General features: G+C 37.5%; 1 protein-coding gene across 7 annotated transcripts in view; it reads left to right on the top strand.

Moving 5' to 3' along the window:
- ptprk (protein tyrosine phosphatase receptor type K) overlaps positions 1 to 18,512 on the top strand; it is a 252,383-nt gene that overhangs the window by 95,171 nt on the left and 138,700 nt on the right. For all 7 annotated transcript variants that reach the window (XM_066699287.1, XM_066699337.1, XM_066699321.1 and 4 more), the window contains exons 4-5: positions 2,076 to 2,157; positions 17,331 to 17,446. In XM_066699287.1, the coding sequence (XP_066555384.1) occupies positions 2,076 to 2,157; positions 17,331 to 17,446 (198 nt within the window). The remainder of the gene's footprint in view (positions 1 to 2,075; positions 2,158 to 17,330; positions 17,447 to 18,512) is intronic.

Below are 18,512 nucleotides of genomic sequence, written 5' to 3'. Positions count from 1 at the left end.
TACGTAAACAGCTGCCTTCACAGTGACTGCAGACTGAGTGGTGCAAACATCGATAAAAAGGAGACAAATTAATGTGTTGAAAAACATTAGAACTAAGTGGTGAGTGAAATTAAAGATTTGAAAAACAGCCCAAACCTGCCATCAATGTTGGATTTGATAAGTCTGTTTTGGAATAGTAGGTCATTAAAGAATATTCAATTTAAATCAAAAGAGACCATGCGCGTGTGTAGTTTGTAACTGAATATGCAATGTGCTGATGAATATCCAAATCGGCGATGAACTCTACCCCGGTGATGATCTGTACCCTGTGATGAAAAGCCATAGACCTGTTTAATTCACCTCCTCCTGGATCCGGAGAGGGACTCTCTCTCCTGGGGCGGTCCTGGTGTGCCCCTCCCAGCACGGCATCACAATCAGTTTATACCAGGTGTGGGGAACCTTCTTCCTATCAAGGGCCATTCGAGTGTTCACAAATGTATTCATGGGCCACAACCTAAATTAATACACCTACATCCAAACATTAATACAGAGGAAACTTATATTCTAATGCAAGAACAAAGCACTTTTTTCTAAACACACACACTGCAGTCAAAACATAAATAACAATCTGTCATTACCAGTTTCACTGATGCCCTTGAATCAGTCATGTTCACATACACGGCATGTCCAAAACAAGCTCTCTTCAATCTCCGTTTCTAATCCATGTTTATTTGCGGTGTATTCACTTTATCCACTCAATGTAACTTGAGAAATTAAAGTTCATTAGCATGCAAATGTAATCACGTTATTGCAAATGTTTTTTCTTTTTCTTTGTCATACTACAAAAGTCACTCCTCAGTAGATTCTCATCACCGTTGTTCATGTGAAACACCTGTAGTGTAATGCTATACAATGCGTGTGTTTTTCAAGCACATGAAAGACTGCAGACAGGTAGAGATCGCCACTTGAGCGCCAGACTGACTCTATTGTAAAGGGCAGGCAGGATTATGCTTCATATTTGAGTTATGTATTTTAATGACCGGTGCAAATAACCCGATTTTGGCTATTCTAGGTAAATGTGTTTATAACTTATTTATTTTCGTGTTTATGCAGTTAAAACGCAGTAGAGATGTTTATTATTATTTAAAAATAATTATAATTATTAAATATAATCAAATTAATTGAATTTGAAGCTGCAAACCTTCAGGTTTTTTTGCAAATATGACAGTGTCATAAGCAAATCGTAATAAATAAACTCTTTAACTTGATTCAGTTTTCTTGATCACTTTAAACTTTGACTTGAAACGTTTTGGAGATTGTGTCTCCTTGATGCACTCCTTTGCTTTTCTTATTGTGGTCTGTGTCTTGGTGGAGTTAACTTGTTGATGTGGCATTATTGAACATTTATATAGGTTTCCTCAATGTTTTTATTTTTTATTTCTTAGAGCCCTGATGATTGAGTTTGTGTATATTGAATCCAATGCTTTCTCGTAGTCAATAAAGCCAAAACTCAGGAAACTACTATTCTCTGCATATTTTACATACTACTTGTACAACCTCTATATGACCCACCATGGTACATCCACTTGTGAATCCGGGTGTTCTCTTGCTTGGGCAAAGTCCAATGCATCTTGAAGACAAAGTGATCATATCATTGTAAGTACTTTGTAGAAGACAATAAGTAGACTAATGGGCCTATAGTTCTTTGTCGCCTTTCTTGTGAAGGAGAATGACAGTTGTTCCATTTATCTGTGATGTGTTTAACTCTGAGAAACACATATATTTGTGTGTGTGTATAAATATATTTATATCAACTAAATGTATCAACTGTAACTATCAAATGTATCAACACATGTATGTGTGTATATATGTATATGTATATATATGTATGTGTGGTCCCTACCACTTTTGAATTATAATTTCCATTTGCCGTCGCATATCTAGGTTCCATAAAATGCAGAGAGAATATATAAAACTAATGTAATGCCTGCCTGAACTTGCAAGTAAGGAAGGAAATGAAATGGCAGTTCAGATCAACCTGGGAAATTTAGTTGAAATGAATGCTGTAAACATTCTTATTCCTTTCAATTTGACAGGTTATATTTGAAGCTGAAGTCTCAGAGGGCAAGAGTGGATACATTGCAATTGATGACATCCAGGTTTTGAGCTATCCATGTGGTACGTAATTAAAGTTCTGGTAATTGTTTTGCTCCTGGGTTTTTGATGATGTCTGCTTGGATGTACATAAATTAATATAAGTAGGAAGATGACACTGATGGCAAGAGAAATAATGGTCAGAATGTGCTGCAGTCGTTATAAATACCAAAGATAATAAGCAGGGCACATGCTAACCTACACAATCAGTGTCCAGTAAGACATGTAATCATGAATGATGATGTTGATTTTACACAGCACTAGTGCTAACATATAATAGTTTAAATTAACTGACTTCTCATCAGACAGTTCACATACTGAAATATTTCTTGCTATGTGCCCAACTATTGTTTGTGTCTGAAATACAAGACTATCAATAATGCAATGGTCTTCGATGGCCTCTCTTGACTCCCCACAGAAAAAGCAGTGTGCTTAAGTACGCAACTACAGCAGCAAGTGCATAGGTTTGAATTCCCAGATTCCAGCTTTAGGTGTTTTCTTAAGGAGTGATGAATCCCTTCATTCTTAAATTCGTTTTTTTTTTTTTTTATATAACTTTTGCAGCATTTGTTTTTGGTTTTGGTTGAACAATAAGAGTCTACAGAAAGATGACCATTTTAGGGGGGCAAGGAGGGAGAGAGGGAGAGAGACTCACAGATGAGCTACAGATCAGCTGCTCCCAGTTCAATTTACTTACCCAGAAATCGGGGGAGGCAGAGTTCCTCCCAGGGTGGTCTCGCTGTGCCCCTTCCTGCTCGGCACCACACAATAAATAACATAAGTAAATGCAGAAATCTGGTAGAGCTATTTATATGCAAAATATAATAAAACACCCTTAGATGTTTATTTGAAATATATTTTTGAAAAGCCAAACCAATGGGAATAATTTTAAACTTTAGTATAATTAAACACATATCGAATATAATTAATATTAATCATAAAAGTAGAAAAAAACAATTAAGCTAGGACATACTGTCAGTGACTGAGCATTAATATTGACTGAATGAAGTTTGCATGCTATTATTAACACTTGCAAAACTAGAAAGGAAAGGGGCGATGATAAAATAATCAATATTATTTCCAAATGCCTGCAAATGTCATAAAGGCAAAAGGGATTACATAAAATAATGAAAAGGTATTCCAATTAATATAAGTAGCCACAGGGGGCTTGGAATTTCAACCTCAGTGAAGAGGACTCTTAACTAGGACTATAATCCTTTTGAACAATGTAATAAAGCTTCATAGTATTAAATGGCATGATTAGTTGTGACAGTTAATTAAAATGAAATAGTGGGTGGATAAAATCACTGGTTAAGGGATCTCATATACTTTAACAACTGTTGAAACTACTGTGTTGAGCAATACACTGTAGAAAGCATATCTTGTTCCTTCATGTTTATAGTTTATCTGAAATGACAGCTACACAGTGGAAATGCAGCTCATACAACCTCAGAGGACTGGAAATACTTATGAACTATGAAATGGATATGTTTTGTACTAATTAGACATCTGCAAATTCAGTAATTTAGGATATGTAATCTGATTTTTACAATCAAAATATATTTATGCTTGTATTCTTCTGAAGTGTTCTTTATTGCTTTTAATATAATGGAAGCAACATTGTGACCTTTACTGATATATTAACTACATGGGAAAGACCCAGTATCCATTTTTAATAAAGATATTCCTGAAATTGACAGTAATAATGTTCATACGTTCTCTTTTTATATTTGATATTCCATTTATAAATATATAAATACACAAGCATTAGATATTATGAATGCACGTTGATGATTTGAAATACTGAAATATGACGGCATGAAGCACAATAAACTTGAAAATGTATTAACTTTCTCTAACGAAGGTGATGAAGAATATGCATTGCATTGATAAACATAATGTAGTCTGGGTTTCTGGTTATAACTTCAGCAGTATGTTGCCTTCTGTTATTTCTCCTTTTATTCCTAATAATATCATAGAGAATATTATGCTGACGACACTTTTTCAAAAGCGCCCCCTTACATTTTAATCCAATGATGTTCGGGATACTTGCAAGACCAACAGTCCCATTTAAAAAAAAATTTGAAACAATTATTAGACAGAAAATAGAGGAGCATCTCAATGAAAACCACATTCTTGGTGATAATCAACATGGGTTTAGATGAGGCAGAACATGTCTTACTAATTTGAGTTTTTTGAACATGCAATCGCAGCTGTAGATAACATGAAAGCGTATGATATGATATACTTAGATTTCCAGAAAGCTTTTGATAAGGTTTTGCACCAAAGACTGATCCTAAAATTGGAAGCTGTAGGCATTCAGCGTAATGTAAGTAGATGGATTATGAACTGGTTGCTGTATAGGAAACAGAGGGTGTCGATTAGAGGAGTCGCTTCTAACTGGAGTGAGGTTGTTAGTGGAGTTCCACAGGGATCAGTATTAGGGCCTTTATTTTTTCTAATCTATATTAATGATCTGGACTCTAGGATAGTTAGCAAACATGTCAAATTTGCAAATGATACTAAAATAGGTGGCTCAGCAGATACAATCTCGGCAGCACAGGTTATTCAAAGGGACTTAGATAACATTCAGTTGTGGGCAGACACCTGGTAGATGAAATTCAATGTGGAGGTAACAAAAATATCAGCTATAATTACACTATGGGAGGAATAGAACTAGATGAAGTAACACATGAGAGACCTAGGAGTCTATGTGGACGCCTCACTTTCTCCATCCAAACAATGTGGGGAAGCAATAAAAAAGGCAAACCGAATGTTAGGGTATATTGTCAAAAGTGTAGAATTGAGAACAAGGGCAGTAATGTTCAGACTGTACAATGCACTAGTTAGAGCTTATCTGGATACTGTGTACAGGTCTGGGCTCCACACTTCAAGAAAGATATCGCTGCTCTGGAGGCAGTTCAGAGGAGAGCAACCAGACTTATTCCAGGTTGGAAGGGAATGTCCTACTTGATCCAAGTCTTCAAAATCATCAAAGGCATTGGCCACATCAAACCAGAGGAGCTTTTCCAGATCAGCAGGGATAAGCGGACCCGGGGATACAAAGACAAATTGGGATTTAAGGCATTCAAGACCAAAAACAGGAGTCACTTCTTCACACAGAGAGTTGTCACAATGTGGAACAAACTCCCCAGCGATGTGGTTGAAGCCGACAATTTGGGAACATTCAAATAGACTGGATAGGATCCTTGGATCATTTAGTTATTAATGGACACCAAACGAGCACGATGGGGCGATTGGCCTCTTCTCGTTTGTACACTTTGTTCTCATGTTATTTTTATATATATTCTACCAACCAAAAGTCTTAGAACACCCCCATTTTTCAATTTTTTTATTGAAATTTAAGCAATTCAAGTCCAGTGAATAATCTGAAATATGGTACAAAGGTAAGTGGTAAACTGCCAGAAGTTAAAAACTAACGTTTAGGTTACCAAAAACTGAAAAATAATGTACATTTCAGAGTTACATACTGTTACTACACCGTCTAACAATTATTTGTCAGTGTTACATGCAGCTCCTGTGCATAGAAGTTACATTGTGCAATGCGTTTGAAAGCTTATTATCATTCGATGTACAGTTTCTGTGTCACCTGCCGTCATTCAGAGCCCAGTTGGTTAACGCGCAGTCTGGTCCGGGGGGGGATGTCTCACAGATCACTCAATTTTGATCGAATTTCTTTGCAGATAGGCTTGTTTGATGTTCTATCAAACTGAGAAGTTCAGATCCAATTATGTAAAATCGTTGTGTATTTGTACACTGTAAACAGTTTCCATGGATTTGGTGCCCTTTTAAGGGTACAAGAGGGGTTTGCCAGCTTAAGTAGTTACATTTGGATAAACAAAACAATTCTATGATTTTATTTTTATCTCCAATTGTTTATTTGAGTACATTGAGACATTAAACTATGTAAATTTCAATAAAAACTGGAATAATGTAGGTGTTCTATAACTTTTGACCGATTAGATTGTGTGTGTATGTATGTATGTATGTATGTATGTATATATATATATATATATATATAATATATATAGATGTGTGTGTGAGTGTATGTGTATATATATATATATATAGATGTGTGTGTGAGTGTATGTGTGTATATATATATATATATATATATACACACACATACACATATCTATATATATATATATATATATATATATATATATATATATGTGTGTATGTATTTGTATATGTATATATATGTACAGGAGGGGGAAAAAGTATTTGATCCCCTGCTGATTTTGTACGTTTGCCCACTGACAAAGAAATGATCAGTCTATAATTTTAATGGTAGGTGTATTTTAACAGTGAGAGACAGAATAACAACAACAAAATCCAGAAAAACGCATTTCAAAAAAGTTATACATTGATTTGCATGTTAATGAGGGAAATAAGTATTTGACCCCTTCGACTTAGTACTTGGTGGCAAAACCCTTGTTGGCAATCGCAGAGGTCAGATGTTTCTTGTAGTTGGCCACCAGGTTTGCACACATCTCAGGAGGGATTTTGTCCCACTCCTCTTTGCAGATCCTCTCCAAGTTATTAAGGTTTGAGGCTGACGTTTGGCAACTCGAACCTTCAGCTCCCTCCACAGATTTTCTATGGGATTAAGGTCTGGAGACTGACTAGGCCACTCCAGGACCTTAATGTGCTTCTTCTTGAGCCACTCCTTTGTTGCCTTGGCTGTGTGTTTTGGGTCATTGTCATGCTGGAATACCCATCCACGACCCATTTTCAATGCCCTGGCTGAGGGAAGGAGGTTCTCACACAAGATTTGATGGTACATGGCCCCGTCCATTGTCCCTTTGATGCGGTGCAGTTGTCCCGTCCCCTTAGCAGAAAAACACCCCCAAAGCATAATGTTTCCACCTCCATGTTTGACAGTGGGGATGGTGTTCTTGTGGTCATAGGCAGCATTCCTCCTCCTCCAAACACGGCGAGTTGAGTTGATGCCAAAGAGCTCGATTTTGGTCGATGTTCACTTTTTCTCTAATAAATAATTTGAGACGTTCTATTCCTCCCATAGTATAATTATAGTGGACATTTGTTACCTGCATGTACTACCTTGCACTTGTCTGGTGTTGGCCACAAATGAATGTTATCTAAGTCCCTTTGAATAGCCTGTTCTGCCGAGATTGTATCTGCTGAGCCACCTATTTTATTATCATCTGCAAATTTGACAAGTTTGCTAACTATCCCAGAATCCAGATCATTAATATAGATTATAAAAAGCAAAGGCCCTAATACTGATGCCTGTGGAACTCCACTAACAACCTCACTCCAGTTAGAAAAAACTCCTCTAATCGACACCCTCTGCTTCCTATACATCATCCAGTTCATAATCCATCTACTTACATTACCCAGAATGCCTACAGCTTCTAATCTGAGGATCAGTCTTTGGTGCAAAACCTTATCAAAAGCTTTTTGAACATCTAAGTATATCATATCATATGCTTTCACATGATCTACAGCTGCAGTTGCATGTTCAAAAAATGTGAATAAATTTGTAAGACGTGATCTGCCTCGTCTAAACCCAAGAATATGGTTTTCATTAAGATGCTCCTGTATTTTCTGTCTGATAATTTTAAGTGATGTAGGCGAGACTGATTGGTCTGTAATTTCCTCGCTCAGTTTTGTCCCCTGTCTTGTGGATTGGTATGACATTTGCTGTCTTCCAGTCAGTTGGCACATCCCCTGTTCAAAGTGTCATTTGGAATATTTGAGTTAGTGGCCTATAAAAAAAATTCCCTCGTTTCTTTAAGTACTGTTGGAAATACACCATCTGGCCCAGGTGATTTGTTTGTTTTTAATTCTGCTAGTCCCTTTAGTTCCACCTCCTCATTTATCCTGATCTCTCTTAGGGTTTAACTGGTCTGGTTGTTAACCTGTGGCATGTTTTCCCTTTTTTGTTTTGTAAAAACCTCTGTGAAATACTCATTTAGAACATTTGCCACATCTTGTTCATTTTTCAAGATACTTCAATTTTTGCCCTTTATCTGTTTCACTTCCTCCTTTATTGACCTCTTGCTGTTGTAGTATTGAAAAAAGCTATTTGCATTAGTTTTAACTCCAAGAGCTATGGTTCTTTCTATTTCTCTCTTAAGATCCCTTTTGTATGCACTATACAACATTGTCTTTCTTTTATATTTTTTTTACATACTTCTATTAAACCATTTTGGTCAATGTTTTTTGGTCCACAATTTGCTACGTTTTGGTACAAATTTCTCCTGAGCCTTAAGTAGTATATTCTTAAAATATACCCATCCATTTTCAACTGAATCTGTATCCAGTGTTCTCCAGTCTAACTCTTCTAAGTGCCCAGTCAAAGCTTGGGAAATTGAAATCCCCCATTATAACAACCACATCCTTGCTACATGCAGCCCTGATTACACTGTACAAAGCAACATCTTTCTGAATATCTGAGTTGGGTGCTCTGTAACCCACTCCTAATCCTCTGTATCCTTTCAACTTGTATTCATCCCAAACATTTATTGTAAGCCATGTTTCTGTCACTCCTACAACATCTCATAGTTACATGACAGCACTGTGGCTTCTAGGTCTAACATCTTGTTCCTTGTACTCCTGGTATTATGGTACAAACACTTTCCTTCTAGCAGTTTCCCTTTGTTTTCTTTCCTTAGTGGAACATGTCTCATTGTCAGAGCTCCCTGCGCCCCTGGTCCCTAGTTTAAATGATTCTCAATTACTCTGCACATACGCTCTCTCAATGCATTAGCCCCCCTCCTGTTTAGATGTAGACCGTCCGGTTTGTACAGGTCCCATCTATCCCAGAAGAAAGACCAATGCTCCACAAACCTAAAACCCTCTTCCCTACACCAAGATTTCAACCGCATGTTAAACTTTCTAATCTCTGCCTGTCTTCCTGGTCATGCACATGGTACCGGAAGTATTTCAGAGAAAACTACCGTGGAGGTTCTGCTCTTTAGTTTCTTTCCTAACTCTTTAAATTTGTCTTGCAGAACCTCTGTCCTACCTTTTCCTATGTCATTGGTTCCAATGTGGACCATGACCAGTGGCTTCCACCCCGGCTTTGGCCAGTAGCCCATCTACGAGTTTAGGGAGATCTGCAATCTGAGCTCCAGGCAGGCAAGATACCATGCGGGTCTCCTTGTCACTAGAACACACTGTGTGATCTACACCTCTAAGAATTGAGTCTCCTACTATAACTACCTCCCTCTTCTGGTGGGGAGTGGGCACCATGGTGCTCTGGTTCTTAGCTGCCCTCCCATCACCCTCTGAGCTGTCACTGTCCAATTCGGTGTCCAGCAGTTGGAACCTGTTGGACAATTCTAGCTCTTGGTATGTTTCTAAGGTGTTCGCGCCCATTTCTACGGTTACGACCTACTGTAACCCAGCAGTTCTCTATGCTGTCCTGCTTTAAGGTCTCAACTCTCCTAGGTTTTGGTGAGCACACCATCTCTCTCATGGGCTGATTGACCAGTTCTTCCATATCACTAATACAGTGCAGATCAACAAGTTGAGCCTCAAGATCACAGACCTTGATCTCTAGGATTTCAACCTGCCGACAACATTCACAACTTAAATCTTCTTGGATGAGTTCATCCAGGAAGGCAAACCTGACACTGTAGTGGCCACATGCTTCTAAATGTTAGTTTTTATTAGTCTCTTGGTTCCCATTCTCTGGTCAACTGCTTAACTTTCTGTGACTGAGAAAACAGCACAGCACTTTCTCAATAGCTGCTTTAAGTAGCTTTTGTCTACCTGCCACCAATTCATACTTAACTGGCCCCACCTTGCTCCTCCTGGAACAGAATTCCTGCTAGTCCTCAACTAAATCACCTTTCTACAACCTATTTACTTTCACCAACTCAGCAGCTGAACTGAATTGCCTTCAATTAAGGCAAAGTTAAAACAAAATGAGGAATGCTAAGACTGGTCTGAATCTAGGAAAACAACAAGATGGCTGCTTCTAACCTGTACACTCATGTGTGTGTCTGTGGAAACTTGTAAATACTTCTGATCATTAGAAAACACTTTTGCAATTATTAGCACAGCTGAAAACTGTTGTGCTGATTATAGACGCAATAAAACTGGCCTTCTTTAGACTAGTTGAGTATCTGGAACATCAGCAATTGTGGGTTTGATTACAGGCTCAAAATGGCCAGAAACAAAGATCTTTCTTCTGAAACTCCTCAGTCTATTCTTGTTCTGAGAAATGAAGGCTATTCTATGCGAGAAATTGCCAAGAAACTGAAGATCTCGAACAACGCTGTGTACTACTCCCTTAACAGAACAGCACAAACTGGCTCTGTCCACAACAGAAAGATGTGCACTGGGGCTTCCCGCTCAACTGAGCAAGAGGACAAATACATTTGTGTCTAGTTTGAGAAACAGACGCCTCACATGTCCTCAACTGGCAGCTTCATTAAATAGTACCCACAAAACACCAGTCTCAACATCAACAGTGAAGATAAAGCCATATCTCAGACTGTTCAATAAAAAGAAAAGATTAAGATGTGCAAAAGAACACAGACACTGGACAGAGGAAGATTGGAAAAAAAGTGTTATGGACAGACAAATCTAAGTTTGAGGTGTTTGGATCACAAAGAAGAATATTTGTGAGACTCAGACCAAATGAAAAGATGCTGGAGGAGTGCTTGACCCATCTGTCAAGCATGGTGGAGGCAATGTGATGGTCTGGGGATGCTTTGGTGGTGGTAAAGTGGGAGATTTGTACAGGGTAAAGGGATCTTGAAGAAGGAAGGCTATCACTCCATTTTGCAACGCCATACCATACCCTGTGGATGGTGCTTGATTGGAGCCAATTTCCTCCTACAACAGGACAATGACCCAAAGCACAGCTCAAACTATGCAAGAAGGAAAGAAGCAGTCAGCTGGTATTCTGTCTATAATGGAGTGGCCAGCACAGTCACTGGATTTTTAACCCTATTGAGCTGTTGTGGGAGCAGCTTGACCGTATGGTACGTAAGAAGTGCACATCAAGCCAATCCAACTTGTGGGAGGTCCTTCAGAAAGAATGGGGTGAAATCTTTTCAAATTACCTCAACAAATTGACAACTAGAATGCCAAAGGTCTGCAAGGCTGTAATTGCTGCAAATGGACAATTCTTTGACGAAAGCAAAGTTTGAAGGACACAATTATTATTTCAATTAAAAATCATTATTTCTAACCTTGTCAATGACTATTTCCTATTCAAACTCAATTCATGTATGATTTAATGGGAAAACAAGGACATTTCAAACTTTTGAACAGTATACAACGGAACAGAATAAAAAATTAGTGCTGTCCACGTTAATGCATGCTCTTAATTTAAAATGAATAATGTGTAAATATTTTTTAATACAATTAATTGCATTTCTTTATTTTGAGCTTTCTGTGCACATGTGCGATTGTGTTGGAAAAGAAAGGTGGACTAATAATTTCTATTTCACTATCTAATGGTGATATGTAATCTCTGAAGGTGAATTTCAAAATCATGAACACGTTCCCTCTCTCCACATGTAACTAATGATAACAAACCATGTCCAATTCACAATCCAAAATTCAGTCCATGTACAATGTGAATAAAAGGTTTAATAGCATAACAATCTAGATTGCTGCATTATAAAAGAAAACAAAACAAAAAATCAATATAGATAGTGTCTTTTCCAACTACATAAGATAGAGGGTTAAATTGTGGCGGTTGTAAGGACAAAGATATCGCGGTTCCTCTTATTTTATCTGGGGTGCCAGGTATGGTCTACTATACCAAGGGAGAGAAATAGTCTTTGTTTCCTTCCCAACTCATCAGAGGAACATGTGGGAGTGAGGCTTACCAAACCCCTTCCCACTGCCCTAACTCCAGGGAGGTGCTATGGCCATCCAAGAGGTGTGTCCAGGAAAGGAACACAAACAGATTCCATAAATAATAATAATTAAAAAAAAAAAGTATGTATTAGGGATGTAGCAAAAAAAAACTAAATTTTACAATTCATAAGAAAATAATAAATAAACCGCAAACACAAGAAGTAACATTCTGTGGAACATTATATGGTTGAATAGATCTTATCCCCACTCTTACAGGTTTTATACATTCCTTTCATAAATCCTGTATAGATTTTTTCGAAGCTTAGGCCTAAGCTTTCATAGAGTGCCTTACAGCGTATTCAGCATCAAACAATTCTAGAAGGCTGGAAAACAAAACCGCCTTGATAATCCCACCATCCCGAATGCAGAATCAACCACAAGTAACTAAATAATGCGTTCTAAACAAACCACACGGAATGAAGTCTACACGCTGCATACCCTACTATGATGCAGACAGCACATTCGCCTCGCAACACACCACTACAAACCAGACCCCATTCCCCACAGTATATGAGCAACGGGTTAAAGCAATTCTCCGTAGCGACTCATTCGGACAGTCTTCCGTTCCACACTCTGTTGTTGTCTTCCTTACAGTATATCAGTCAGTATATCAGTCGGTGAGTCCGAAGCAGCGCTAATATGTACAAAATAACAAAGAAAACAACCCTCTTCCACTGATCTGTGCGCTGTTTGGCATCCCTGACTGCTCCACTACACCGCAGTCGTCTTCTCGATTGGCTTGGTCACATACTAGCAGCTCGGTACATCCCGCATAGGTCTATGAAAACTGTGAAACTATGAAAACAAAAAAAACACTGCGGCTTGGACTAAAAAGACCCGCCCCACCTGGAACACCCTATCTACAGAGTAACAAAACAAGCAACTCCTTCCGGGTTCCGGGTTCCGACTTCCTCTTTTAAGCTCCCATCTTAAAGGGTCAGTCAATGGGTGTGGAATGTCACAAAATATTCAAGCTATCGCTTGCTCCTGTGCTGTCTTACACCCATCACATCACCACGCTGACACGCACCTGCAAATTCTTCATGAGCAACATATGCCGAATCCGACCCTTCCTCACCAACTACTTGACTCAGCTGCTCGTCCAGTCACTGGTCCTCTCCCGCCTGGACTACTGCAACTCCCTCCTGGCCGGCCTGCCTGCAACTACTACACGCCGCTCCAGCTCATCCAGAACTCTGCGGCTCGTCTGGTATTCTCTCTGCCGCGATTCGCACACACTACTCCACTGCTTTGCTCCCTCCACTGGCTCCCAATACCGGCACACATTCAGTTCAAGACAATGACCCTCACCTATCGCTGTCTCAAACAGACTGCACCGAGTTACCTGCAGACCCTCGCCGCTCCATACATTCCCTCCAGACAGCTGTGGTCTTCTGGTGCCAGAAGACTAACCCTGTCTCCTCTCCACTCCCCCTCCTCCAGAGCCCGCTTATTCTCATCCCTGGCCCCTAAAGCTACATGCACACTGCCCACTTGCTCAATCTCTGGTGAGCAGTCGCTAAGCCCTCCCTGCATACACATTGCCCGCTTGAGGGTGTGGGGGGTGCGTGTCTTCCTAATTTATGCCAGCGACAAGCAGGAAGTTGTGTCTAACCATCCTATTTGTGCAATAACAGGTAGGGATCAAGTAGGGATGTACTGTAAATGGTTATAGTTTCCACTACTACCTGAAAATATAGTCTCCACAATTATTAATAAGTATTTATTTGTGTGACTCCACTAGAAAAATTGTATTACGTATCAACACAATGCCAAGTCACTGATTTGTCAATGTTCAAATAGCAATTTACTTAGTTTTACATTATGCATGTGTCACTCACCTTTGATCCCAACGATCTCTGAAACATTCTTCCATGCATCCATTTTTAGAATTATATCTCTGTATGAAGCCAGAGACGCATCATAAATAATGGGGAAACTGGACACCGCAATAATAAGTTTCTCATCCATGTTTTAAGCTAGCGAGTAGAAAAGACAAGGGACTTCAAGATGCAGAGTACATCTACCCTGCCATTGGTAGCCGCCGAACTCCGTCACTGCCTGCTCGCTGGAAATTAGCATACAGTTGAACATTTCTCAACTGTCGCTGCCGCTGGGAAATTTTTTCTACAAAGTAGCTCCGCCCACTGTCGCCGGGATTCGCTAGCTCTCATTGGAAATGAATGGGAGCGTGCCTCTTTGTAGCGCTAGCGAGCGGGCAGTGTGCACGTAGGATTAGTGGTGGAACGACCTTCCCACTGAAGTCAAAACGGCAGAGTCCCTGACCTCCTTCTGGCAATTACTCGACACATCATTTTAGTCATTTATTCTCCTGTAAGATTGCACTTATACAACGTTTTGTCATACTCCTGCCTTTGCATTACTTGCACCTGTATTGTTTATTTTGATATCCCTTATGTTCCCTTTCCCTTAGCTTTTAACTTCGACTTAACATCATGTCTGCACTTATTAGCTTTTTCATTTTAGGGTGTAAGACCTTATATATTGTTTACTGTATATCTCGTATATACTTGTGTAAATTGTGAATTTGTAAAATGTATTATGCCTTGAATTGCTTTGTATTTTTGCACTTTGTATTGCGCTTATATTTTGGAAGTCGCCCTGGACAAGGGCTAAGAAATTAATATCACTGCAAATCAGAGCAGCTGTTTGTTTTAAAAATATACTTTGAAGCAATTCATATAGACATGGATCTTCAACTTAAAACCTTATTTCAATCATTTAACAGTATTATACAGTGGCAAACGCTACTTGAACTAATAGGGAGTTTTTAGAAATCTTGTAAATTTTTTACATTTAAGATTCGTTTTAAGGTGTTACAATGCAGGTATGGATAAACAATGTATAAACATTCAATTCTGACAGTTTGCCTATGTGATGTCAATATCATGCTTCATGGAGAATGGTCAGTGGTACCTTGTTCAGTGTAAAGTGCTTAGAACTAAAAGTTTATTACAGACCATAAAAAAAAAATGTATATATTTAAGAGCAGATAAGCACAAACCTCATATAACACAAAATAACTATCTTGATAGGTGAATTACAGAGTAGAGACTTTCAGCAGCTGATTGCTTTTTTTAGTTGATGCAGATTGCTTGCTGTCTAATTTAATTGTTAAGGTTAAAGTGCCTGTTGTTTTGCACTTTCCTGACAGTTAGTATTGTTATTCCATTACTCTTTCATTATTTGTAACTGGCTTGCAACCTCATTTGCAGCTATCTCCAGTAGGGATGTGTTCAAAGGTTCATACATTTCATAACAGTCCATTAATAAAATAAATAGTACAGACATTGAAGTAGACTCTACATTCCGGTTTTGTAGTGGTTTACATACTTGCCAAGTGTTAAGGCAATATAAAAGCAGTGCAAACCTTTACAGTAGTTAAATTACATTTGCTCTTACACGTACTGCTCCTTGGTGTGTATCAATACTACAATAATTTGCTTTTCCCATACATACCCACCCATACACAGTCAATTTGCTGTAATACTTTAAAGTGTAACATTTGAGACCTATTTACACTGACTAATAAGACCATAGCCAAAAAAGAACAAAAAACAAAATGGACTTTAGAAACAGAAGATTTACAGCCATGCTAAAGAATTCCAGTGTAAATGTGGTATAAGTCATGTGTTCTGCCGTAATATTTTTTGTGATGGTAAATCAGTTTTGGATTTATTTTTACAAATTACTCTACATGTACCAGTACTGGAGGAGAATAGCTTTGTTTTGCCTACATGATCTGCAGGTATTCACTTGGCCACAAAAGGGTTTCTGCAAAGCAAAATTACTGTATTCATACTACAGCATCACAAGATATATTTTGCTTCAAAACCATGCTTTTTTATTTTAATTATAATAGTGGAAATATGAATATTGTTCCATGTAAAGTATTTTAGTGCACACATGAGTGTTTTTAAATACATTTATATGGACTATTCCTTAGTTAATAGGATTTTCCATCATGTAAAGTAGCTAAAGATGGACATCAGTACATCATGCAAATTACTTTATTCCAACAGAAATCTTAAATTAACGTTTGAGCCTTAATTCAAAATCTTTTTTGAATCTCCCAAGGTCAAAATATACCCTTCTTTACAGACCTATTCTGAGGAGGTGTTTACCAGCTTATTCTTCAGATTGTGATGCAAAGAAATTGCAAATATGGCTATTACTACCACCACTTTTGGAATCTATATTGTAATTAAGCTTCTTAGCTACCCATTTAATGAACTAACAATTTTATCTGAACAATACAGAACACCGTTAACCTTTTACAGTTCTATAACAGTATTTCTTATTTGCTAATTATTTATATAGAATCAGATCTTCCGCTCATGCTCCTGGTTTACACACATTTTGTGTCTGGAGGTGTACTGTGTAAGTATTCTAGAACAGTATTCTGACTAAACCTATGTATTCAGATTTTACATACTCTTATTAGTACTGAGTTAGGTTTCTAATCTATATAATTGTAATATGCTATTATTGGACATGCACTTGTTGTTTTAAATATTGTGTTAAGCCGTCATGATAAAAATATGACATGTATAGTTTCCCTGGGTTGCTTTCAGCACAATGAAGCTCATATATCTGTTAATGTGGTCTGGTTCCATCTTAAAACAAATGTATTTTTTAGCTTAAAAATGTGTTTCCCTTTCAGTCTTGTGCCTCCACAGTTACTTTTGGCTAAACTCCCAATTTCATCAGGGCATCTGTTTCATGTTTTGGCCAAATCATTGTGTATCCAATCAATATCCAGGACTGTTTGTAATGTTTTTTTATCCCCCAAGTAAATAGCTAAAAACAACAATGAAACTGAGAATTCTAGTTTTCTTATTTTTAATTGTATGCTTCTCCTTGATACTTGATATATATTTGACACATTGTTTTGTTATGTTGCTGTTGATATTGAGAAGATGAATTTGGATTTTGTCTATTATTTATATATATAATTTATTTTTATTTTTTCCTTGTAATACTTAAAATTGATGATGGGCAATTACCTTAAAAATTCACTGGCTTATAGCCTGATATAGCTGCTATAACAGTGATTATTTTGTTTTTATCACATGGTTTGTAAACTGTTCACCAGTCCTCTTTATTTTTTTGTGTATGTCTATATACTGTGCGTTTGCATTTTTTTTTGTAACTGAAGTGGGTAGCTTTATGTGGCAAATGAAGTAGGAAGTAGTCATTAGAAATAGCTTCTTGACAACAGGAGCTGGTGTAAATCCGCAGGCTACATTGACCATGCTTTTTATGTTAAATTTATGAGAACTGTAATTGTTTTCTCCTTGCAGATAAATCACCTCACTTTCTGCGACTTGGGGATGTGGAAGTCAATGCAGGGCAGAATGCTACTTTCCAGTGTATTGCTACTGGGAGGGATGCTGTGAATAACAAGCTTTGGCTTCAGGTAAGGAAAAACTGAGCTGTAATTTGTAAAGGGACCGGTCAGCCTGTTATGAATGGGAACAAATGATGGCAATGAAACACTAAAATAAAATTAATGTTTCATTGGAAGAAAAAAAATAAATCATTTATTTTGGCAAATTGCATTCTTTGTACTTAAAAACATGTTTGACCAGTTTTGCTTACCACAGTTTAAGGAAGCATTTTACATCTGAATTATGTAATGTTTCAATGTAATTGAGTTTTATACAGCACTGATAGGCCTTCATATTTTACTTTGCAATGTATAACTATGGAGAATAATAATATAAGTAATTTTGATCTTCCAATAGCAAATGTCTAAATTAATATGGCACTTGTGTGTTTTAAGTGAAAGTAGCCTTTATATTGAAGTCTAAACTATTATGTATGCCATGTAAAATCCTATTAATAGACTATCAGAAATAATTTATTGACAGATTATTTTCTCAAGACAATTTCTCCCTTAAATCTGTGTTGAAAGACAAAAAAAAAATCAGAAAACTGACTTTTATCTTTTTCCTCACACCAAGATTTTTTTATTATTGAATGGACTCCTCTTTACTAAAACATCTTAACTAAGAAGCATTTTCTTTGAAACCGGAAACTGGTTTCTTAATGTAAGATAAAAAAGACCACTGTTATTGCCTCAATGCAACAGACAGAAGTGAAGAGATAAGGAAATATAAGACATGGAAGAGCAAGATAAAAGCTCACTCAACTGTGGTGAATCCTTCCTTGCACATCATGTTGAAATCTGTCACTGAAATCTTGCTTTATTTTCCCTCAGAAGAATTGTACAGTACTTTGAACTTCATATCCATACTTAAATTGAAAGGATTTGTGTCATTCAGATATGTTTAAAATATTAGGTATTTTAACCAGTGCAGATTCAAGACCATACAACATTTTAACTATTTTGTGTGTATTGGTGTACACTTTTATCAATACAAAAATGTCTGATATCTTTAAATAAAACATGCATTTCCACAGAAATATATGAAAATCTTTACTGGCTAAATCACGATTTTTTTCTCTACACAAATGCAAGG

The sequence above is a fragment of the Amia ocellicauda genome, chromosome 1 (genome assembly GCF_036373705.1).
Source record: "Amia ocellicauda isolate fAmiCal2 chromosome 1, fAmiCal2.hap1, whole genome shotgun sequence".
NCBI lineage: Eukaryota > Metazoa > Chordata > Actinopteri > Amiiformes > Amiidae > Amia > Amia ocellicauda.
This window is presented reverse-complemented; position numbering and strand designations above follow the sequence as displayed.